This window comes from Vombatus ursinus, unplaced genomic scaffold (assembly GCF_900497805.2).
Source record: "Vombatus ursinus unplaced genomic scaffold, bare-nosed wombat genome assembly UNPS02006779.1, whole genome shotgun sequence".
Taxonomy (NCBI): domain Eukaryota; kingdom Metazoa; phylum Chordata; class Mammalia; order Diprotodontia; family Vombatidae; genus Vombatus; species Vombatus ursinus.
In genome coordinates, this window is record NW_020946557.1 from 14,631,185 (window position 1) to 14,658,204 (window position 27,020).

General features: G+C 34.2%; 1 protein-coding gene across 1 annotated transcript in view; it reads right to left on the reverse strand.

Annotated features, from left to right (window-relative positions):
* Positions 1 to 27,020, reverse strand: part of TRDN (triadin) — a 134,746-nt gene that overhangs the window by 77,814 nt on the left and 29,912 nt on the right. Inside the window, exons 3-4 of the mRNA XM_027848580.1 lie at positions 17,277 to 17,438; positions 16,063 to 16,095 (exon numbers count right to left, since the gene is read on the reverse strand). Of these exons, the coding sequence (XP_027704381.1) occupies positions 16,063 to 16,095; positions 17,277 to 17,438 (195 nt within the window). The remainder of the gene's footprint in view (positions 1 to 16,062; positions 16,096 to 17,276; positions 17,439 to 27,020) is intronic.

The following is a 27,020-nucleotide window of genomic DNA, read 5'->3' on the forward strand; positions in this document are numbered from 1 at the left end:
CTGCATGAGACTGGGGCAAGGTAGGGGGATGCTGCAGGGCAGGTAATTTTGCCTGTGTAGATATTACAGATGACTGAGGAGGTGATACCTTGTGCAGGCATATGGGATAGCTATGAGACACAAAGAAAAAACAGACTGATGCAATGACATTCAGAATGGAGCAAATCTCTAAGCAACACCTTCAGGCAGACCTATGTTGTAAGCCCTGAAAACAACAGTATGTTCTGTAAATAACAGCTATATCTCCAAATCAAAAATTCCAAGATACAATAAAAAAAAAAAACATTAGATCAAAAGGGTCTAAGTTCACATCCCATTTGTGTACTCTGGCAAGTTGCATTTATCAACTGCCATGTATTTAATTATCTTCTTCACTAATGATTGCTAGATCTCTAAGTCCGGCCCATGTCTTTTTCCTAAACTCATGGTTTGCATTGCCAAATGCCTATTGATCATTTCCAAATAGATATTCTATAGGCATATCAAACTCAATATGTCCACAACAGAACTCATTGTTCATATCAAACCCTCCCACCCCTCAGAATTTCCCTATTTCAGGTCAGGGCATTACTTTGCAGTTAACCAGATTTATACCTTTGGTGTCATCTTTGACTTTCATATTCTCTAACCCCACAAATCTAAACATTTGCCACATCTTGAGAATTCTACTTCCATAACACTTCTAGAATGTATCTCTTTTCTGTACCTACCTAGTGAACATTAAGAAACCAAGCAATACAATAAGCACACCACTCAGGCCCACATATTCTTTTGCCTAGATTTTTGCAACTGACTTCTAATTGTTCTAATTGTTTTTCCTGATTCAAGTCTCTTCCCTATTCTCTAAGCTGTCTTCCACATGATTGCTAAATGAATTTCTCAAAATGCAGGCCTACCCTACTCAATAAATTCCAGAAACTCCCAATTGCTTCTGAGAAATTCCAACTTTGATAATGTGGGAAGGTCCTGATGACTACTGAGGTTATAAGACCATCTTTTTGTACAAATAAGTTAGACATGTCTGACTCTTCATGACCCCTTTTGGGTTTTTTTTTTGGCAAAGATATTGGAGTGGTTTGCCATTTCCTTCTCCAGCTCATTTTACTGATGAGGAAACTGAGGCAAACAGGGTTAAGTGACTTGCCCAGGGTCACACAGCTGGTAAGAGTCTGAAGTCAGATTTGAACTCAGGAAGATGAATCTTCCTGACTCTAGGCCTAGCACTGTATCCATTTGGCCACCTAGTTGCCCCTATGAATGATAGTACTTAACTGTTAAAGATATGTGCTTAGAATCATTTAGCCCCATAATCATTGACTATTACAAATATCCAAATGATATATAAAGGACATATAAAGAAAGACACTCTACACATCCAGAGAAAGAACTGATAAAGAGAAGTATGTGTATTTATATACATATGTATATATATATTTGTTTCTAATAGTGGCCATATCTGGGGGGGTGGAAGAAAAAAGAGAAATGTACATGATAACTTTGTTGTGAAATTAAAAGGAATAGCAACTTATACATAGCAGATTTGCAGTTTCATGTGGAATCATATTTTTTTAAATTATGCTACATTATGGAAATGCTTATTTTATTCCATAAATTAAAAATAAAATAATGTTTTTAAAATTGGAAAAAAAACAAATGAAAGGATTAGGTTGGCAAAAAAAATAAAACAAAACAAATAAAAAAACCCCAGCCCATTCTAACCTAATAGTCCGTTAGGACACAAATAATGGTAGTTATGGACATTAAACATATACTATTTCTGTAACATCTACACATATGGTAGCAATGCAAAATATAGTGAAAAAAAGCTCATTTTATCCCTTCTTTTTTTTCCCTACTATTCTTCCTTTTTTACTTGCAGACTATTTTATAGTACAAAGCCCTGTACTTAAAAATGCAGGAATTACAATGTTGAAATTAGACATGGTTGCTTGATCTCACAGAACTTAGAGATATAATCAATGTCACCTTCTAATAGGTATTAATGAGATGTCAGAGATCTTTTCTTTTTGGTCATCAAGAGTTTCCTCCATGAAAGGAGTTTGCAACCCAGAAGTAGAGATTAAGTGACTTGTCCATGGTCATATAGCTGGTAAGGCTCCATCCAATAGGTTAGTAATAGAACATAATTTATGCATTATCATGTGGGTGATAATAAATGTGTTTAAGGACCATCAACAATAAGCTAAAATCCTCAAAATATATTCATGTAATATATTGCTTCTAGTTTGCTTATGAGGTGATTCAATTTTTTTTAATTAAAGAGATACTGCCATATGTCAAGGCATACAAGCACACAGTGACCAAATATAACAAAAACTCAGTTTAGATTATAACAGAAAATCTAAACATGGAGTTATTGGTAGAATTATGCAGAAATATTTCCACATCTGGTGTGTTAGGGAATTAGACTGAATTATGAAGTCTTTCCCTGAACACTCCATTTGAAGAGTGGGGATCTGTGAAACAAGATCATCTCTCATCTACACTTTATTGTGCAACTCTCAAACCACTTTCAAACTAACAATTACTATATCTGAAAGCTGCAAGAGTGATTTCCTCAGATTTGTGGATAAAAAATTAACCATCCCTTCTCTGAACATTTTTTGATCATAAGAAATAATTTTTCTCTTTTATAAAGAGAACAATGGAAACAAAGTAAACAATGGAGCCAACATAGAAGGACCAGGCTAAGACTAATTGTGGGATCTATCACCCCAGAAATCTCAGATGTGAACTTTTAATAAAGTAAATAAACATCAATGAAACCCAGGCTGGTAATAACTCACATTCATGTAATGCTTTTCAGTTCACAGGGCATTTTTCTTTCTATATCCTTGGGATGGTAGTGGTCTAAATTTTTTTTTATTTTAAGAAGTTTTATTCTGCTTATTTAGAAATTTGAATTTTTAATAACTGCAAAGAAAAACATCAGCCTTAGTTGAAAAGCTAATATAATTGATTAACAGAATACAGTGATATGTCACTCCAAACAAAATGTGATGTACCATAATAAATTGTCTATTATAAAAAAACCAAAAAACAAAATCATACATTTTAAAGTATTAAATGCAGCATCTGTATCAGAAATTACTGTAGGGATACTTTTCAATATTTTAATCAGACTAGAAAATTTTGAGTAATGCATCTTTCAAATGCAGCACTTAAAAATGTAAGAACTCAGCATTCTTATTCTAAAAATGTCCTTGTATTTTTGTCATAGAAATGCTGCTTTGTTGTTGCAAGATGTCAAAAGTTCAAGGCCCAATAGGTATAGGAGCAAATAAAAAGATATCTTTTAAGAACCTTATTATAGGCAAGGAAGTGTCCTGGGTAAATGTGCTAGATTTGAACTACTGATCTCATCCTTAATTGTTAGAACCTTCTTGAAATTACTTTGTCTATATTTTATTGTGCACACACATGCATGCATGCATACACATATATGTATGTTTCTAAATATATATGTATGCATGCATGCATGTGTGTGTTATACACATCTGTGTGAACTGTACATTTATATGTGGTATTCCCTGGTCAAACGTAAGCTCTTTGGGGGAAAGGCCAATTTTCACTTTCATATTAAGATGTCTCATATATAATAGGCACTAAATAAATGTTTATTGTCTGATTGAATAGTATTACTGAAGTCCAAATCCTGGCTCTATCACTTACTAGGTGTATAACCTGAAGCTACTTGCTTAATCTTTCTAAGTCTCAGTTTCTTAACCTTTGTAGGCCACAGGTTCCTCATCTGTAAAACAACTGGTTTGGTCTGATGTCCTCAAAGGTCTCTTGCAGCTCTAAATCTGATTCTGCGATAGCTGAGGAGACTGAAGGGCAGAGAGGTTAAGGGACTTTGTGTCTTACAGTTAGTTAATTTTAGAGTTGGTTTCAAAATTGTGTATTCTAATACCAAGTTTGTAGCCTATCCTTCTTTACTCCCTCTCAAACTGATGAGAGGAAATTGTAAATTGGATTTTTTAATAGACTTAACAGTCTTAGAAGTTAAATATGCTCGAATCTTTGTAATGGTTATATTCATTAACAAAGATTGAATGCAACTATTTAAAAACACAGTGGACTCAGAATTAAACTAAATGATTCTTAAGAATACATCTCTGATAGTGCATGGTACTCTCTTCTGTGTCATGTTTTCATATTACACATCTTATCCTTCATGATGAATAGTTTTAATTTTCTAATAATCATAGACTATCTCATTGCTGAGTTGACAAAGAGCTTGTAATTTTATAGAAGACTTCCACGGCCAGTTTAAAGCAGGTGATTTATCTCTATCAGTGACAAATGGTTAATAAATCCAAAATATTATGAATTCATGTGTAGAAAAAAATGACAGAATCAAGAAGCTGAAAGAACAATTTTCATCACCAAGGCAACCATCCTGATTCTTCGAGATGACAGCAGAGTTTATTAAATTATTATTATGGCATGGTAATTTTTTAAAATGACTTTAGGTTTTCTCTGTTCATTCCACAAGTATTAGAATATTTCCCTATTATTTTTTCACATTTCCATGTTTCATTGTTTCCTTGTCTCCTGTGCTCACTATATATCGATTATACCGATGATTCTGTGCTGGCAGTAGGTAGGTAGAAAGGCCAAACCCTAAGGAATGTCCTATTTAGAGGCCCTGAGAGAAGCCAGAGGATACAAAGCATTAGGTAACTAGGGTCATGGGGAAATACAGAGAAAATAGGGAATGTATTCATAGCATAAAGAGGTAACAAAGACAAATTTCCCCTACTAATCCTCATGAACCTTCCAATTGTCACTTTGAGGATATGTATTTTATTACCATTTTTTTTATTATACCTACATATTTTCTCTATTTTCCAAACAGCTTCTTCTAGGACTCAAACTCTAGGCCAATGTCTTATGGTGGTGTGGGTTCTCAAAGGCTATGTCCCGTTCTGACAAATCATACTAAATTGTAAAGGTTTTAGTCATAGACCATGGGGGAAAAAACTGGGAAACAGAGGACCTGAGTTTAAATTCTGCCTCTATCACTTAATACCTATATGACATTAGGCAAGTCACTAAAACTCTCTGGGTTTTAGTTTCCTCATTTATCAAATGATGGGATTGTTTTATATGGCCTCTAAAGTTATTTATGGATATATATTATATATATATATATATGTATGTCTATACACACACAGACACACACATATATATACATATATATGCATATATATATACATATATATATATATATACATACATACATAAAATATGACTCTTTTGTATTCTTTGAGAAACATTCTATCTTAGGCCAGAGAAACTTATCACTAAACTTATCACTAAAAGGTTGGCTACCAGGTAAAGTTTTTTTTTTCTTTTCTTATACCATCATAGTTCATAAAGACTGTCTAGGAAAGTTGGAAGCATTATGATCTATGATGGGAGAAGTAGTACACATTCTCATGACCTAACAGTATACCATGAAGTATTATCAGGCATTCAAAGTTCATGCTAGTACAAGGTACTAAAACTGCCAGGAAGGATGGAAAACTGAAAACTTCACCACACAATTTTTTCCCCATCCACCTCTATTATGCTGTGATACAACATTCTGAATGGGCCAATCCTCGAATCCTGAATATTTATGAAACTCAATTATTCCATTTATTCCTCATTCACTCTTGCTGTATGTACAGAGTTCTTAGTGACATGAATAAATTAAGGGGGAAAAAAGATGTGATAAGAGGACTGAGCTTGAATCTACTGGGGACTTTTCAACTTGAGGAACTTCAGAGACTTTTACAAATACTGCAAAAGTAGAGTATTATTTGTTTTGGCCTAAGAGGGAGGAATCTCTTCTCCTGTCATTGAACTATTTTCATTAGGAGCAAAAGAACAAAAACAGAACATAAAATTACAGAAATGAAATAACATTGACAACATAAAAAAAACACAAACTGGTCTCATGGAATCATGGTACTTTTCTGTTATAATGTGTGCTTTTTGAAAGGGGAGTAAGGTAGTATGGATAGCAAGTAGTAATGCTGAAAGGGAAGGCATTTTAAGCTGCTAATATCATACTGAAAGGGGTCTGGAACCAGTGAAATCTTGTCCTTAAGACAATCAACAAGCATGTACTGAGCACCAGAAACCATGCTAAGTATTAGATACACTAAGAATGCCAATAAACAGTACCTGAACTCAAGTAGCTCACTTTTTTTTGGAGGCAATTGGGGTTAAGTTACTTGCCGAGTGTCACACAGCTAGTAAGCGTCTATGGGTAAATTTAAATTCAGGTCCTCCTGACTCCAGAACCAATGCTCTATCCACTGTGCCACCTTGCTGACCCAAGTAGCTTGCATTTTAATGTAGGTTTGTCAGTCAATAAACATTCTGCCTACTATATGCCAGGCACTGTGCTAAATGCTGGTGATACAAAGAAAGGCAAAAGCCAGCCCCTGCTCTCAAATACTCACAGTCTAATAGGGAAGATAACATATAAATAAATAAGCATATGTGATATATATATATATATAGAAACAAGATAAAAATTAACTTTAGAGGAAAGGGCTCAAGTGCCAGAGAGGACCAGAAAAGAAAGGCTTTCCTTATAAGGAGGGGTTTGAGCTAAGCCTTGAAGGAAATCACAGATTCTAAGCAAACTTGGAAAATCTAGGTTTACAAAAAGACTATCAGGTTTTAGATTATGTAAAAGCTCTGTGTGTGTGTGTCTGTGTGTGTATGTAGATGATCAACTTTCTGCCTTCCTAAACTCAAAGCAAGATCTTAGAAATAGATTATATGAAACATAAGTTCTAGTTTTGGAAAAACAATTATTCTTTTCCAAAACCTCATTTCCAAAAGGATATAAATCTTTCTTATACAGCAAATGACTATCTCTTCATAATACTGCTTACTTAGTATGTAGCAGAATGAACTAAAAAAGGAGAAAAATGCTTCTATTATATGGTACTTATAAGCATTAGGAAGAAAATTAAAAAGATATATGGCTACCAAATAAATGAAGCTCCCTGTAAATGTTTAACTAACCCTGAAAAGCCGGCTTCACTAACTATCACTAGTAATCTAGAAATATGAAAGCTACAAAATATTAACACGTGTAAGATATCATTATCTTATTTGTGGAAAGCTTAGACAGAAATGCTGAGCTGTTTAACATGTGCTGGGTAGATAATGTTAAAGTTTGTTTTACTAGTCCATTTTTTTCCCACTTCCACTACATCTCTGAAAGCTTATGCATTGCCAAGAGAATAATAAAATGATTAGATGGATTTTCTTTACCTAATACATATATATGGATGTATATGTGTATATATATATATATATATAATATAAGGAATATATGTGTATATAGTAGAAATATATAGCACATATATTCTTACAGAAGTAATATATATATATATGTTGTATGTATACATATAGAGATAGATAGACAGATAGATAGACAGACAGATAGCTAGATAGATAGATAGATGTTAAATCAATTCTGTCATTTTGTAGATGAGGAAACTGAGGCACAGAGAGATTAAGTAATTTGCCCCAAATTGCCAAGATAACAGTTCCAGTGGTGAAATTTGAGGTTAGGATTTTTGGACTCTAAGTCCAGTCTTCCCAATATAACAAACTACCTCATCTTTTGCCTCTTGTTTTATGGGTGCTTAATAAGGAACTACCACTATTATATCACAACCACCCTGATTAGACAGTAAAGTCCTTGAGAACAAGGTCTGTTCTATATCTTATTTTGTATCCCTCATACTTAATATTTTCTTCACATAATAGGCATTTAATGAATGTTTACTGAATTTAAATGAACTTAATCTTTGCTATTATTATATTTCTTCCTCCATTATCAATAAGTTGTCATTGGCATTTGTTTCCTCTTCTGGCTTGTGCATCTTGGCCAGTAAATGCATATATACTCATCATCAAATATTGGGAACTCACTACAGTAAATGTTATTTATCATTACTATTTTCATTAATATGAAAATGTGGAGCAGGATTTTGAATGGTGTACCCCTGACCAACTGAGTCCCCTAAACCACCTGATGAAATTAATGGATATAAGGAGAAGGTAAAAGAGACAACAGACAATGAGGTGATAAAGTTTTGCTCCATTTAGTCTTTGAGTGGTTGCATTCATAGTTTGAAAAGGGTATGATACCTTTAGCAACTCAGACCTGGTTACAGATTGTAAACTTGAAAAACTGATAGATCCATTCACACCTTTTAAAGGATTTAGCACAAAGGAAGTGTCAAAAAATGTTCACACTTCTTTATTCCTGTAAGAGATGTGAAAAATTTCCTCAATAAACTTGATGGAATTTTATGGTGGCAAAGCATTGCCTAAAGGATAAAGCCATATCTTTGGTAGCCTTAAAAAGCATGAACAAGGTCTGGGAGGTCAGCCACTTGGGGCAGCCAAACAGAAGTTCAGCTAGTGACAAAGAATTCAGTCTCCAAAGAGAATATTCTTTGCCTTTTACCTTGAACAGAATACAGAGGGAGAGAGGAGTCCCCCTTTCCTCTTCCCTGCCCCCATCATCAATGTCATCTTTCAATATGGTAATTCACACAGTAGGAGAAACTAAGCCCAGTAGAAAACTGGCCCAATGAGTATAGCTTCTGACTATGGTACAGCTGTGAAGAAGAACAGGTCAGGGGAGCCCAGTTGAATAACTTTCGGGGGGGCCAGAAATAAATAACATGAGGCCTCCACAAAAAGAGATAAAGACACTGAGGTATTACAGTGCTTCAAGTGTGAGTCACTTTGACCATACAGGTTCTCTACGGTTGCCTTTCTACCTGTATTCTATACATAAACCTACTCCTCCCACTGATCCAATGTATAGCTATAGGAGAGGATACCACAAGTTTCTTAGATATGTTTGTAGTTACTATTCCTAGCATGCCATTTCAGCAAATGCCTCTACTTTAAGCTAATCTTGACCACTGGTTGATTATTAATGGTTAATATACCAATGAGGAATCATGAGTTATAATTTTAAGAGTATAGATCCACAGAGTTTCTTGAACTTGGGGTAGTTGTACCTTGGGGAACTCAGTCTGTTGAGTGTGAATTGGATGGTGGAGTAGACCATAGGAGATACCAAAATGTGAAAATATCTAGATATACTAGGGGTAATCTATTCATTGGTAGGGACCTATGAGAAAAAAAACCTACTATTTTATTATTTTTTTATTTTCAGATTATAATTATATAAACTGGTATGATTCTTTTAAAAAATAGCTTTGAGATAACTTTCATATGCCTGAATGCTTAAGTCCTATTACATTACTCTGTTAATTACCAATATAAAAGCTGATATGCAAACTATGAATATTGCATCCTTAGAATCTTGATGCTTACTAATACGTCTAGAGCTACACAGAGACCTCCTAGTTAAATGAGTGGCTCTTAGCTCCTTATTGATTTTAGGCCCATGGAATAAAGTTTGCCAGGTGACCTGGAAATCTGAGTTATCAAACCTAAGTATTTAATATCTCTTTTGGATCCTCTCACATTTTTGAAGTTTTTCTGAATTTGTTTGATTTTTTTTTCTAAGCTAGCCTCATTTTCTGAGTTTAAACTTCCATTTGCAGTTCTTTATATGTTTCTTGGATCTATGGGGGAAATTTGGGGCATTCTATGTGTTACAGAGAACTAATGGAGAATATTTTTCCTGGACCATAAGTTGAAATGGTCCATCAGACTCCTAAAGGTCTCAGTTTTGTATCATTTATGTTCTGCAGAATAGGTCATTCAGGGTGTGAGCCATATAAATTTTCATGACTTTTACAGGCTGTTAATTCAAACGAGTTGAAAGGGGCAACATTTTAACACCTTATCGTCTCTGTTCCTTGGCTTTTATTTGCTGTAATTTCATAAGTAGATTGGGCAGACTCAATTGGTCTGGGGTCATACCTTCCCTTGCTACATACTTGTTGTTTGTCCTTCCTTTTCCAAGAGGATTGATGATATCATTATGTGATGTCTTGTCTCATGAGTGAATTGGATTTAAATGAGACAGAGTTGCATAAAGTTTTCAGTCTCATTCTTTCTTTCAGAGTCATTGAAGTCCAGCATCAAGACAAAAGTAAGAACAAGTGGTGATGGCTTGGATATAGTGGATTACCTCCATATCTTTGATGTCTGACCAAGCTTTAAACTCTCCACAGCAACTGCTTCAGGCACCTTCATGGCTATTGGAACACATTGTTCTCATCTGCCTATTCTGCCAGAGGATGTCTTCACATACTTGGAGTGGACATCTCCCCTAACTCACCTACTCACCAATAGGTCTGAAGCCTATTGGTTACCCTTAATATGGTGTAGACATCTGTCAAGATGTCACTGCACATGCTACAGCTTCTTAGAGCTATAGGTGAGAGTTGAGTACCAGGTAGACACCAAAGGTGGATAAGAAGCCTTGAAAAGGGCTCCAGAGCCCTCACATCAGAGATGTTGATGGTTCACACATAAATGTAGATGTATATAAATATACATACATACATACATATCAATATAGCAGGTAGCTAGTTGACATGGTGGACAAAGTACTGGATTTGGGGGTCAGGAAGAGTTGACTTCAAAGCAAGCCCCAGACATTGTCTGTGTGACCTTAGTCAAGTCACTTAACTTCTGTCTGAATCAGCTTCCTGATCTGTATTACAGGGACAATAATAGCACCTACTTCCCAGGGTTACTGTGAGGATCAAATAAGATAATATTTGTAAAGTTCACTGCAAATCTTAAAGCACTATAAATTGTTAATTGTTAATATATTATTAATAACATATTATATATATATATATATAAAATAACATATTATTAATAACATATTGTATATAATATATTAACATATATAAGTTATATAATATAATATATAACATATATAATATTAACATATTAATAATATATTATTATATATTATTATAATATTAACATATTAATAATATATTATTAATTTCTATTACTGTTGCTAATAGTATTACATTACTAATAGTATTACTAATACTAATAGTATTACTATTACTAATAGTATTACTAATACTAATAGTATTAGTGATACTAAGAGTATTACTAATAATATTATTAATAAAATCGATATTAATAATTAATAATTATTACAATTACTATTATTGCATTTTTACATTTGTACATTATTACAATTAATTACAATTATTACAATAGATAATTATGACAATCTGTAATAATAATAATTAATAGTATTAATAATATTAATAATGTTTATAATAATTTCAATGATTATTATGTAAATATAATTATGTTTATAATAATGTTAATAATAATATTAATTAAATGTTAATAATATGTTTATAGATTCATTGTTATTACATTTTTCATCTTCATTTTCAACATGCCTTAAGTTCTGTACTCACATGGACCAGAACCAATCTTAGAGGTGACATTAAAAGTTCATTCACTCTTTGCAGGGTTGTTCTCCCCATTCAATTTGTGCAAGGAAAATCCCCAAATATTGCTTATATCTAGCTTGTATTCAAATCCTTTATGAGTACTTAAGGTAATAAATGCTTATAGAGGGCAGTCTTTATTTAACTTTACATAAAAATACTAAAGGTACAAATAATTCAAAGTAGTTCATAACTCAAATTCAGGAAAGATATAAAACAATTAAAATAGATCATAAACTCTCCTAAGAAGGGCATTGAAATTGAGCTTGCCAGAACGATAACACTCTCATGTTGAAGGAAAATTCACCTGTCTCACATAGCCACCTGAACACCAGCATTGCTATGACTCTCAGACTTCATTTGTGAGGCAACCTGAAAATTTGGAACTAGTCAAGAAGTTTCCCTTCTCTGAATAGGTTATATTTGGGGATTATATGCTCTAGAAAATCAATATAACCCCTTTCTCTACACATCAACTTTATGTTGAGTAATGTTCTCCATGAACATCTTTCTTGGTTTTTTAGAACTATAAAGTTAAAGAGCACTCCTTCTAGAAAAAAAAGAAGGGAAGTTTTTGAGCAATAGACTCCTTGGAGAGAGAAGAAGATTATTTACATACTTCCTCCTCTCTCCTTCCCTCCCTTCACCAGTCTGCCCCTCCCCCTATGGCTATAACAGGAACAGCAGCAAATAAAACATAGGAGCTCAGAGGGCACTAATATCACAAATTTTTAAACTCTGTAAACTTTCATTTATTTAACTGTTGGTACTCTGTAAAACACTTAAAATTTTACATTAAATTATCATGCAATGAAAATCTTGCCTAAATTTTCATTTGATCATGATTATTTTATATAATATATCTATATTATATAATTGTATATAATTCATATAATTATTTTCTGTGAATAATTATGAGATCAAATGATTAAATATTGGTGACATTAACAGCCAATTTAACTTGGATTATTCTGGGTGAAATTCTTAAAAACTCAAACAAAAACTTTGGCTTCAGTTAAACATGTAAATGATTTTGACAATTTTGACTGATGGTCATGGAAGCCAGTGGGGGGAAAAACAGCCAAATAAACACTGACTTCTTTTTCCTGATGATTACTCAAGTAAGGCAAACATGATTTTGCATGTAAAAAGCATTCTTGTTGGTCATTGAAGCAACATTAATTCCTAAGGTACATCCCAAAAGAAGTTCATGGGGATAGACAAAACAAAATATTAAGCACTGAAAGCAAATAGGTACAAAACTACTAATTATCAAGTAGTCAGTAAATAAACATTTCTTAAGTGCATACTATATGCTGAGTATTGTCCTAAGTGCTTTGAAAGGGAAAAGAAAATCTCTGTTCTCAAAGAGTTCACAGTTTAATAGAGGAGACAAGAAGAAAACAACTACGTACAAGCAAACTATATGCATGATAAATTGGAAATAATCAACATAGTGAAGTCATTAGAATTTTGATTGGGACTTGAAGGAAGTTATAGAAATTTAGACTGAGATGAGGAAGGAGAGATTTTCAGACATGGAGGACACCAGCAAAAGTGTCCAAAGTCTGGAGATGGAGGGTCTTGTTCCAAAAACAGCAAGGTTTGCACCTGTTGCTAAATCGCAGAGTACTTGGGTTAGAGGGAATTGGAAGTAATAGAAAGCATAAGAAAACTAAAAAGGAACAAAAAGAGGGCCAAGTAATAAAGAGCTTTGGACAACAGAGGATTTTATATTTAATTCTTTTTTTTTTAAGTGAGGCAATTAGGGTTAAGTGACTTGCCAAGAGTCACACAGCTAGTGAATGTTATGTGTATGAGGTTGAATTTGAACTCAGGTCCTCCTGATTCCAGGGCCAGTGCTCTATCCACTGTATCACCTAGCTGCCCTTATATTTAATTCTAGAGGTGACAGGAAGCCATTGGAGTTTATTGAGGAGAGGGGTGATATGGTCAGATTTGCACTTTAGGAAGATCACTTTGACAGGTGTGTAGAGGATGGACTTGAGTGGGGAGAGACTTTTGGCAGGAAGCCCAACCAGGAGGCTATTGCAATAGTTCAGGTATAAGGTGATGAGGGTCTGTCTCATGGTGGCTGTGACAGAGGAGATAAGGGGGAATTTTGAGAGAATCATGGTACTTTCACCAGTAACACAGAAGTTAGAATGAGAGGACTGTTTAGAAAAAAATCAGTTCAGATTTGGACTTTGAGAGTTTAAGATGTCCATGGGGCATCCAATTTTAGATAGCCAACAGTCAGCTAAAAATGTAAGACTGAAGGTCAGGAAAGAGGTTAGGGTTGGATAAGCAGATTTGAGAATCATTAGCACGAAAGATGATAACTCTGTTATCATCTGAATCCATGAGAACTGATGAGATCATAAGTGAAATAGTATTAAGGGAGAAGAGAAGAGGGACGAGGAAAAAGTCCTGTGGAACATATACATTAGGTGGTGGGATGTGGATGATGACCCAGCAAAGAAAACTGGGAAATTATATGCATCATTAGAAGCACTGTACAGTGTTAAGAGTACCATCCTGGGACTCAAGAGACCTGGGTTCTAGGCTCTTATTGCCACTATCAAATTATATAATACATTTTTGTTGTTTGGTCATTTCAGTCGGGTCTGACTCTTTGTGACCCCATTTGGGGTTCTCTTGGCAAAGATACTGGAGTGGTTTGTCATTTCTTTCTCCAATGTAACTTGATAAGTATCATACCTCTACAGCTGAAATGGATTTCAGAAGCCATATAACACAACCCCCTCATTTTATAGATGAGGAAGTTGAGGCTCAAGAGGGTTAAGGACCTTGCCCATTACAAAGTCACAAAAGAAATAAACATCAGAGAAGGGATTTGATTCATGGTTCTCTGACTCCAGGGTCAGTTATCTTTCCACTGTATCACACAACCTCTCTGGGCCTCATTTTCTTCAGTATAATGTAGCAGTTAAACTAACAAAGATTTATATTTATATTTTCTGAGGGACAGTGGTCCAAATCCGATTTCATCAATTCAGAGGAAATCCCAACATAAAAACTTCATATGGTCTCATCAAAGCATTAGTTGCCTATGGTACTGAGAAATAATATGATTTACCCATAATCAGCAACTATTATGCATCAGACATGAAATTTCAACCCAGGTGACATCCTACTCCAAGTTGAGTACTCTATCCACACTGCCACAGCATTTATAGAATACTTTAAAATTCCAAAGTGCTTTCTTTATAACACCCTTGTGGGTTAAGTAATGAAAATAGCTCAATTTGTGATGGTTGTTGTTGTTTAATAGTGCATTAAGTTTTACAATGCACTTTCTTCCCTTAAACTCACCCCATGAAGTAGATACTACACGCATTCTTATCCTTATTTTTTACACAAGGAAAAGGAGACTCAGAGAAGTTTTTACTTTCTCGAGGCCACAAGGCTGATTCTCAGTCTATTTCCATTATACTACATATAGTATTCTTATTCCCATTTTACATATAACTGAGGCTCATGAGTTTACTTTCCCTATGGTTATAAAATAAGGAAGTAATAGTCAATATTTGAATCCAGGTCTCATGACTCTAATTGTCTTTCCATCATATCATGTTGCCTCTCTAGGTCTAAATGACTTCTATGATGACATTAGCTATCTATGACATATGCACATATTAGTCCACAACTAAATTTTTTTCTGTTCTATAAGTATAGTTCACAAACAGTATCTTTTTCTCTCTTGCTTTTTTTTTGTTTGTTTGTTTTTGGTTTGGTTTGATTTTGGATAAGGTAATCAGGGTTATGTGACTTGCCCACAATCACATAGCTAGTATTCAAATTTTTAAACGCACTGTATTAGCAAAATAATTTCCCTATGAATTTAGTTATCCATTCTTTCAAAACATCTGTAAAGTTTTAAAGAGTGCCTTAGTATTGAGAAAGTTATAAAGGGGTAGTTATCTCAGTTTTTTTTTTTCTTTTCAGAGTAGGCTCCTAACAAACAACTCTGGTCTGAATAACTTTAGGCTTTTCCAAGGCAAGAGACTACAGTCCTAAACCCAGGAAGGCATCTTACAAATGAGGGCAATTAGTCATGAGGGAGAACCGATGAGTAGGGAAAAAACCTGAATAAATATATCACCCCTGGAAGAGAGAACAAATAAGCACCCCCCATAATTGTAGCAAGTCAAGTAGTAATAATGATTCTGATTTATGTTATGCTTTAAGCTGCATTTTTTTTTCTCACAAGGCCCCTGCAACATAGATAGCACAAGTATTTTTCCCCAACTTTGTAAATGAAGTAAATGAGACTCATAAGCTTAAGTTGCCCAAGGACACGTTGCTAGTAAGTGTGGGAGCCTGGACACTCAAAGCCCAGCCTAGTGAACTCAAGCAAATCCTCTTTCTCAATGCACTGTTGTAGATCCTCTGTGTATAAGAGACACATCATTTCTTTCTCCCTTCTCATATACAAATTTTAATCTAAGCATTAAGCATAGACAAACAGTGTCAGAAGTGACAGAAAAAATATTCAATTTCTCTTGAGAATGAACATTAACGCTACCAAACAAAAGAAGGAAAGAAAAGAATTTCTATAAAAGTGAAAACAACTCACCATATTTTTTCAAGGGAGGCTCTTCCTCTTGTCCTAATCCAAGACAGAGAGAGTAAATTAGAAAATATTCAGCATGACAGTACTGTCTCTCTATTTTCTCTTTTCCTTTCATGTACATATTAAATTCCATTGCTAATTTTGACAAGCAAGTTCAGATGAACTGCAGTCTATTTGTTTTTGCACATAACCTCCTTCACCTCTGTCTCCCAAATTCAAAGCTTTTCAATACTGGATAATCTTGGTTTATACATATTCATTTAAGGCGGTTTCACTTCTGTGCGTTTAACAAAATTATGGCAGGAAATCATTTCAGACAGTAACAGGTTCACATCATGCTTTCTTCAGTCTGTCTCTGATCTTCATTTTGACCTTTTCCGGGGGGCCAAATGAATCAAAAGTGAAAATTTAAAAACCATCAAATGAGTTCAAGAAGGGGGCTTTATAATAAACACCTGTTAGCCTGACAAGGCTGTGACACCCATCAAATCACAGTAGGCCACTACCTATGACCTTTATTTCTGAAAGCTAACATGTAAATAGCTACTGAGCTATCATTTTAAAAAGAGGGTTGTGAAAAACTGTTTTTTTTTGTTTTTTCTTCCTTTCTTTATTCTCAAAATACATTGAATGTATTTTTTTAAAATATTTGCAGTTTCCCGTTACCCTGATAGATATAACAGAAAAGCTAGGTTAGTTACATAATTATGTCGCACTGAATAGAATTGCATTCTGCTTTCCCCCGACCCATCCAGTTCAGCTATCTCAGTTGAGATTGTGGCAGCATTACCTCCTACTGTTCTGAGTGGAATAAAAAAAAGGCCGTCTCCAGGTTCCCTAAATGTTATGTGTACATTTCGTTTCATTGTTGCCCTTTTAGTCCTTCTGGTCTCAAAATTAGAGATAAAGCTGTGGACTAACTAAGTCTTATCCTAAGCAGCATCTGGAAATGTGTTTCTCTCATGAGTTTACAGTATCAAATGATCTAGCCCTCTTCTCTGACATTGTAGCTGTAATGGCAAATCGAATGCAAAATGAAAGCTTTATAGAGACCTATTTACTGAGCAGAGTAGCCAGTTGATATGCTGTTAGTACTGGGCTGGAGATACATTTCATTATTTTCTGGCTTGACTTCAGTGCCACATGTGGTTAAAACTGAATATGTCATGGTAATACATGAAGAATTATTAGTTAATAGTTAAACACCTCTCCTGTACCTTCATCGGTGTCGACTCCATCATCATCATCTTCTTCTTCACCATCAGAAGATATGATATCAGACAGCAATGAAAAAAATCCATAGATCCAATCTGTAGTTTCTTCCACAGCATCATGCACAATTTTTAGAGGGTCAGAGCCAATCTTGGAAATGGAGCTTGCTAAAAATCATTTAAGACAAAAGAAAGAGAATTATATAATTTGTTTTGTACATATTTTCTCTACCAAGAAAGCTAAGAAAAATTACTCTTTCTGATTGGTTCCTTTGACACAAGTTTTCTGAACTTGAAAATATCTGTTACCTATACTTGTGTTGATCAGTGAATGCAATTGAAAATCATGTTTTTTGGGGGGTTTTTTTGTTTCTTTTTTTAAGTATAAAAGACTTTCTGAAAAGTAGATTGATACAGTGGAAGGAGCACTTGATTGAGATCAGGAAACCTATGTCCTGGTTTTGATTTTGTTAACTAATTCAATATGCGACTTTGCCATTTGGGCAAGTCTACCCCTCTAGGACTCAGTTTGATCATGGGGATGATCTGTAGGGTCCTTTCCAACTTTAATTGTCCATGGTCTTATGATTTTAGTCCAACCCTCTTATTTTGTAAATGAGACAACTGAGGTCCAGAGAGTTCAAAGGATTTTCCCAAAGTCATATTGATTCAGTGGAAAAATAAAGACTGGACTGCTGGTATTTTAACAATCTTTTCTCGATTCTTTCCACTACAGATTAATATGAATATGCATTCAATCAGCAAGTATTTATTGACTGTGTAGTATGTGCATAATATTGTACTTGCCACTACATTGCACAGTGAATAGAACACCCAACTTCAGATACACCTGAGTTTTGTGACCCTGAGCAAGTTACTTAACCTCTCTGTGCTTCAGCTACCTCATTTGTAAAATGGAAATAAATAATAGCATCCACTTCCTTTCTTTGTTGTGGAGAAAAATGAGACAATACTTGTAAAGTGCTTTGCAAATCTTAAAGTGTTATATAAATGCTAAATATTATCATAAGAGGATATGACACACATATAAAAGTATTTGACATATTCAAGAAGCTTACAATCTATCTAAGGAAACATTCATATGTGAAAAAATGAGAAGACAATAAACCAATCAAATGCCCCAAAATGTGGAATAAGCTGCAAGAGGTATTATAGATCAAAAAGACCAAAACCAAGTCTAACTTAGAATTTTAGAAGGTGGTATCATGAGAAAGGTAAGATTTATTTTGCAAACTAACATTCCCAATATGATTGATGACCTTAGGTCCATACACTTGATACCTCTACAACTCTATTAGGAGAAAGCTGGAAACTTCTGCTGGGCTTCATCTTCACCACGAACAATATTTTGGTTTAGGACCATATTTTGCTGTATCCTCACTAAATAAACTATCTGCTTTTCTGTTCATAGAATTAGTGAAGTCTGTGAAATTCATCATCAACTTACTTGTCAAATAAAAGGTGAGATATTCATGAGATGAAGGAAACCAGTAGTAAATATACATATAAAGTAAATGACATACTAATGTTATCCCATTCTCCTCTACATCCACTTCAGTTATCTGTAAATTGCTTTAAAGGGGTTTACTACAATAGCCCCACAACTGGATGCTAGAGCTCAAATAATATGTTTATTTTTCAATATTGCCATATATTGTTATTTGTAATTACACCATCAAGTTGGGGCTGAGAGGGATTCACCACAAGGAAGAGAGAGGAGTCAAGGCAGGCCTGTGCCTCAAAATGGTAATATGTGAAATTGATTGAAAATCTCCAACTGAGAATGAATGGAAATTGTTTAGTCTCTATTGATTCTCTAATGCATGAGTTTACCTTAACCAAGAGGACATAAATGGGAGTGGAGGGGGAGTTAGAGTAGACCCACATGGGAAGACTGATTCAGAAGAAAGAAGTAAGTTTTACCAGAACAAAAAGAAATTGAGTAAAGAGGTACTTCTACATGAGATAAGAAAGGATCAGATGGAATAGTTTTAGGGACAAGACAGAGAAAAGTTGTTTCTCCATGAAGGATTACATTGGGACAAGTTAGACTTTTCAAGGCTTTAACTAGGAAGTTGATGGTGAAATGACCCATGATGACCAAGCTAAAAGGCTAGAAAAGAGATACTATTGCTTCAGATCAGACTTTCATTGTTCCTACTGAGGGATAGAAGGAAGTTTTTCAAAACCTGTGAAGGGCAACTTTAGTCAGCCAATTTCTTGGTTATGGAATTAAAAGTGAGTTATAATCAAGGCTAATAGAATAATTTTTAAGAGCATGTAGAAAAGAGGGTGTGGGGGAGGCAAAGGGGAGGTATAACAGGAACTTTCTACATAGTTTGCCTGACAAAAGGCACATTATTGTTTGAGAATATGTTATAATTTGGATTTGGGTTGCATCTAAAAATGCTTTAGGACTAGTATATTCTTACTCAGACTGTAAGGGCACACCAAATAGAATGTTTATGCTGAGAATAATTTTCTTCCATTACCTCAATTCCTAAATTTTAAGTGAAGAGCTTAACAGTAAAATTCAATTAAATAGAAATCAGTTTAATTACCTACATTTCTAGCTACAGTATTTATTCTTGGCAGGCGTGAATCTTCCAGGCACTAAAAACAGATTCATAAGACCATGTTCCCCCATATAATCTAAGTGCCAGTTTTAAAGCCAACTTCCACTTACAAATAAGCATAAAAATAAAAAAAATACATAGGCTGAAATAAAATGAGATAAAGATGGGATCTTAGTCAGGAATGGACTATACTTAACAAGGGTAGATAAAATATGTTTACTTGGAGATGAGTGGGTCTGCTTAAGAGAGCTTAAAAATGAAAATAAAGGGAAAAGAAACCTCACCACATTCATCAACTGAGACAAATTCTTGTGAGAATGATATAACATAGGAAGACAAGCATTGATAGAGAAGATGAATAATTATCAAGAGGCAGTATCTAAGAAGAGGAGCAGTAATAAGATTCATGACCTCAGTTGCCCATACACAAGCAAGCTGAGTTTGGGTAATAAACAAGGTGAACTAGAAACCTTAAGATAAGGAAGTATGTTTGACTTCATTTATACTGTTTCCCTTAATTCTTAGATAGTCACTAGAGCAGACTAAAGAAAGAAATGTCTTGGTAGCTTTTAGAAAAAGAAATAATGATCACTAAGAACAGTATCAGTTCATCAAGACATTCTAGACTAATCTCATTTTTTATTTTACAAGATTACTACATTGTAAATGAGAGCAATGTCATGGGCACAGCATACCTGAACTTCAATAAGGTATTTAATAAAGCCTTTTATGATATCCTTATGGAAAAGATGGAGAGATTTTGGCTGGATAATAGTGTGGTTAAGTAGATTCAGAACAGCACAAATGGCAGAAAACAATATGTAGTCAGTAATTGACCAGCATAAACTTTAAAATTTACTCTATTGTAGTCTCCCAGTGACCTGTCCTTGGTCATCATTTTTCTCCATATTTTTATTAATAATTTGGATGAAGGCTATCTAGTTGCAAATGACATATAGCTGAGAAGGATAGTTCACAATTAAACAATACTATCAGGAGTCAACATTACTTTGTTAGACTAAGATAATAGGACAAAGCTACTAAGATAGAATCTAAATTTGGGCAAACAAATATTTTAAAAAAACAACTTAAATAAGTATGAGATAAGGGAGACATGGCTAGACAATAGTTTTTATGGAAAAGATCTGTAATTTTTAGGGAACTACAAACTCAATGTGAGTCAACAGTGTGACATGACATCTGAAACAGTTAATATAATCTTAAGGCTTCATTCAAAGACACTGCATATAGAACTAGGGAGATAAAGGCTCTATACATACTCTCTTGCCATTAGATAATATCTGGGGTACTCTATTCAGTTCTAGGCATCACATTTTAAGGACATTAAAAAGCCATAGTTCATCTGGAAAAGGACTACAAAGATGATGAGGGGACTGGAGGTCATGCCATATGAGGTTCAGTGGAAGACACTGATGAGGAGAAGAAAAGACTTAGAATAATGTGAGCACTGTCTTCAAATACTTGTTATATGGAGGATAAATTAAACTTGTTCTTCTTGGTCTCAGAATCAGGATTAGGAGCCATAGAAAAAAGTTGCAGAGAATCAGATTTTGGCTCAAAAGCTGGAAAGACTGACTAATGCACAGGATGGCTTGCCGAGAGAGAGAGAGAGAGAGAGAGAGAGAGAGAGAGAGAGAGAGAGAGAACCATTCCTAAAGGTTCTTAAGTTAAGGCTAAATGATCATTTGTCCTGACTGATGTGTGGTGGATTCGTATTCATACAATTGTATTTGATACAACTCTAAAATATTTTTTCAGCTTTAAGATTCTATGATTCTTTGGTCTACAAAGCACTATAAACTCAATCCTATGTAGTATTATTAACTTCTGTGATTCTGTTTTTTATGTTTTCCATAGTAATATTAACTTATTCTTAAGGTCACTTTTAGAAATTATTTTACATTGTTATTGAGGGTAGAATGAAAATATTGATATCAGTAGGAATAATACTATCATACAATTGGTAAAAACACTTGTTTGATGTCTTTTTCCTTCTGCAGAGCTTACCATGTTCTCTTCACTTAACTTCCCATTACTCTATACATTAATACAAAGTGATGTAAATGTTCTTCAATCTGCCACTTCATTTTAGGTAGCCTAGAAGTGTATATGTAATAATAAACTTGTGCCATAAAAAATCAAAATGAAATAACAAAAATGAATAAAAATTTAAGATCAAATAATTAAATGAGATAATAATTGTAAAGGGATTAACACAATGCCTGTCATGTAGTAAATGCTATAAAAAGTTATTTATTATTCTTAGGTATAACTAAAAGGAGGTATACTTAAGCCCTGCTAAATTAAAATGAAAAGTCTGTGGGCTTGAAGTAGATTTGAAATTTAAGGAATACTGTCTTTAAAAATGAACTTCTAGGAAAATTGTGGAGGTCTTTAAAAATAGAATATATTCTTATCTCTCTGATAGGGTTTCAAGGATAATCCTTTATGGGGCAAAGAATTTGGACAAGAAATCTCAAAAGATTTTTTCCTATGAATCTATCTCAGAATAATATGGTCAGTATTTTAAGGGAGAGATGGAGTGCTTGACCTGGAGTCAGGAACATACAGGTTCAAATATTGCCTCTAATAATTATTAGCTGCATGGCCATGGGCAAGTCTCTTCTCTGAGCCTTAGTAACCTCATTTTAAATTGGGGATAATGAAGTCTGTAGTATCTACTATGAAGCTCAAATGAAATAATATATGTAGTACTGCTAACAAAACCCAGTAGCAATAGATAGAAAGAGAAATTCCATTTAAAATAATTGCAGACATAGATATAGACAAATACTTGTTTACCTGCCAAGACAAACCAGCAATTATATGAATATAATTACAAAACACTTTTCACAGAAATAAAGACAGATCTAAACAATTGGTGAAACAAACAAAAATGGCAATTCTACCTGAGTTAACTTACTAATTCAGTGCCATAACAATCAAACTGCTAAATGATTATTTTATAAAATTAGAAAAAATAATAATAGAATTCATCTGGAAGAACAAATGATTAAGACTATCAAGGAAATCAGCGGCGGGGGGGGGGATGTAAAGGAAGGCAGCCTAGCAGTTCCAGATTTCAAACTATATTACAAAGTGATAATCATCAGAATAATCTGGTACTGACTAAGAAATAGAGTGGTGAATCAGTGGAAGAAATTAGTTACACAATACACAGTTATAAAACACCATAGTGATCTAGTGTTTGATAAACACAAAGATCCAAGCTTATGGGGTTAGAACTCAACATCTGATAAAAATTGCTGAGAAAACTAGAGGGCAGTTTGGCAGAAACTAGGTTTAAGCCAACATTTCACGTAGTATACCAAGATAAGGCCAGAATACATACATAATTTAGACATAAAGGGTAATATCATAAGTAAACTAGGAAAACCTGGAAAAAATGTACCTATCAGATCTCTGAATGAGGGAAGAGTTTAGGATCAAACAAGAGATAGAAAGGATCATGAGAAGTAAAATAGATAATTTTAATTACATGAAATTTAAGGGCTTTTATATAAACAAAACTAATGCAGCCAAAAGTAGGAGGAAAACAGGGAATGGGAAAAATATTTCAATTAATTTCTCTGATAAAGGCTTCATTTCTCAAATAAATAGAGAACTGAGCCAAATTTGAAGAAATAAGAGTCATTTTTTATCATGGGTCCTTTGGAATTGTCTTGGATCATTGTCTTAATTATTGTTAATCATTATTTTAAATAGCTGAGGCTGTCACAGTTGATCATCCTTACAATATTGTCGTTTCTGTGTCAATAAATTGACACAGTGTAAGTAAGTTGACATTAGTGTCAATAAATGATTAAATGATTAAAATATATGAACAGGCAGTTTTCAGAAGAAGAAATCAAAGCTAGAAATAATCATATAAAATGCTCTAAATCACTATTAATTAGAGAAATACAAATTAAAACAACTCTGAGGTACCACCCTACATCTCTCAAATTGGCTAATATGACAGAAAAGGAAAATGACAAATGCTGGAGGGTATGTGGAAATATTAGTACATCAATGCACTATTATTACAGTTGTGAACTGCTCCCATCTTTGTGGAGAACAGTTTGGAACTGTACCCAAAGGTGCACAATATTGTATAATATCGAAGGGCTGCCCATTGACTAGGGAATGGCCAAATAAATTGTGCTCTATGATTGTGATAGAATACTATTGTGCTATAAGAAATGATGAGCAGGATGGCTTCAGAAAAAAACCTCGGAAGATTTATATGACCTCAAAGTGAAGTAAGCAAAACATTGTACACAGCAACAACAATATTGCAAGGATGATCAACTGTGATAGCCTCAGCTATTTAAAATAATGATTAATAATAATTAAGATAATGATCCAAGACAATTCCAAAGGACCCATGATAAAAAATTCTATCCACCTCCAGAGAGAGAACTGATGAATTCTGAATGCAGATTGAAGGTTTTTTTTTTTTTACTTTCTTTTTTTCTTGTTTTATTTTTGTCTGTATTTTCTTTTACAATATGGCTAATATGGAAATCTGTTTTCCACGACTTCACATATATAATCAATATCAAATTCCTTGCCTTCCAAAGGAAGGGAGGAGGGAAGGAGAGAAGTTGGAACTTAATTTTTTTTAAATGATTGTTAAAAAATATTTACATGTAATTGGGAAATATTTAATTAAATGAAAAATGTTAAAAAATAAAATAATAAATAATATGTGTAAATTACTACAAAATTCCTGACATTATTATTAAGAGGTTCTGCCAAAGAAAAAGTTCAAATTTAGCCTAATTTTCAAGCTTTTCCCTCATTTGACCCTAATTTATCTTGTCCTAGCATTCAAGCTCACCCATCGTCTGGTTCCAATATACCTTTCAAACTTCAGGTCTAAACTTCTCCAATACATTCCTTCCATTATGGCCAGTTGGTCCACTCACTGTTCCTAGGACACAACTTGAATTTCTGCTTATTTGTCCTTACTCAGACTGTTTCTCCCCCCAAATACCCCACCCCAACTATCTCTGTGCTGCTCTACTCATCAATATCTAGTTATCTGGCAATTACTCTAAAACATCTTTCACATTTCTGCATATTGAAATCCTTTTCCTCTTTCAAAGCCTCATCTCAAATACTTCTCTTCCCTGAAACTTGATTTCTCTTATCTGAGAGTAATTTCTTTACATTCGGATTTCTTGGAAACTTTGTCTAGGTAATTAGGTAGCTGAGACCAGGGCTTCTTAAACTTTTCCACTCCTGATCCCTTCAGCATTTCTTAAACTGTGAGTCATGACACATGGGGTCACGACCCACAGTTTAGACAACCTTAAGACTATAAATTACAGAGTAGATGTTGACCTACATTACTTGACGACTGTTAAATAAGAACAATGCCTAATTTTGTCCCGGTCTTATATTCCTTAATAGATTCTAAGATCCTGAGGGGAGGCACAACCTTTATATTCTGAGTTCCTAGTCCAGTATCTTTGCATATAGTACATGCTCATTTAGTGTTTGTTGAACTGATGTGAATTCTGTTGAGAATGGTGCTTTGTACAGAGTAAGTTTTCATTAAATACTTGTCAAATGAATGAAAACATAAATAAATGAGTGGTATATATATTTTTATCTCCCATAGTACCTAGCATATTGCTGTATACAAAGCATATATTAAATAAATATTTGCTAAGTGAATGAAAGTGGTCACATGAAATATTTCCATAGCACAAGCAAGAAGAATTACTCCTTACCTTAAAATATCCACTCTTAGTCATGAAAATGAAAATACTGGCCCACAGTCCCAGGGACTAAAAATATCAGGGAGACCTAAAGGCAGTAAGCTTGATTTATGCCTGCCTGTATTTTAATCCCTTTTACTCTGAATTCCTTGGGAATATTTTTTTGCAGAAGAACTCTGAATTAATCTGCCTTTGGCAGATGTGTGTCATCCCTTAGTCTAGTGAGATGGGAAGCAATAGGTAGGTATGGGGAATTGGGACTCTGGCAGAAGTATAAGTAGGAGGGATAGATGCAAATTTTCAAGCCAAATGGGATTTGTATTGGTCTAATGTTTTGAAAACTGTCCATGCAGATACTTCAGCTGTAGCAGGAAAACTGAACTAAGTATCATCTTTGTTTAACTGGCATTGCTTTGCTACTTCCTTGGGTCAATTCCATCCCTGTACTCCTTAAGGAGACTCAAATCTTTGACTCTTGCTTCTCCTTCATTTAGTTTCTGTCTTTCTTAAGCTTCTCCATTATATTCCAACAATTCCATTGATACTGATATAATGCCACGTATATCTCTATTTTCCTACCTTTCCCCCTTGCTTCTAGTTCATTCAAGCTCTAATTACTCCTTTCTTAGAATACTACTGTAGATCTAAACCTCTCTGATGAACTCTAATTTATCATACAAATGGCTCCTGGAGTACTCTTCTTTATAGACATGTCTGATTCTTCCTCTCTTGTAGTTAAAAAATACCTTTTATAGTTTCTCATTGCCAGTCATATAAATTCTAGATTTATTTGTTTGACACCCAAGGGAAACTAAGTTATGTAGTGGATAGAGTGTCAGCCCTGGAGTGAAGCAGACTCATCTTTTTTAGTTCAAATCTGGCCTTAGACACTTTGTAGCTATGTGACCCTAGGCAAGTCACTTAACCCTGTTTGCCTCAATTCCTCATCTGTAAAATGAACTAGAGAAGGAAATGACAAACTACTTGAGTAACTTTGCCAAGAAAATCCCAAAAAATGGGGTTACAAAGAGTTAGATACAACTGAAAAAATAATTCAAGAGCAACAACAATTTGGCTTCAACCTGTTTTTCAGCTTAATGCATCATTTGATTCTTCACCTTTGAAGAAGCCATCCCTTATTCCTAGAATGTATACCCTCATGACAATGATGGTGGTGATAGTGATGATAATAATAATAACTAAGTTATGTAGGGTTTCAAAATTTGTGAATTGACTTACATATATTATCTTGTTTAATATTCACTACAACCCTGTGACATAGTTGCTATTAGTATCCTCAGTTTGAATGAATAGGTAAATAAAGCATTTATTAAGTTCTAGGGATACAAATAGAAAAGTAAGATAGCCTTTGCTTTCATGGAGGTCATAATAATGGAGAAGAC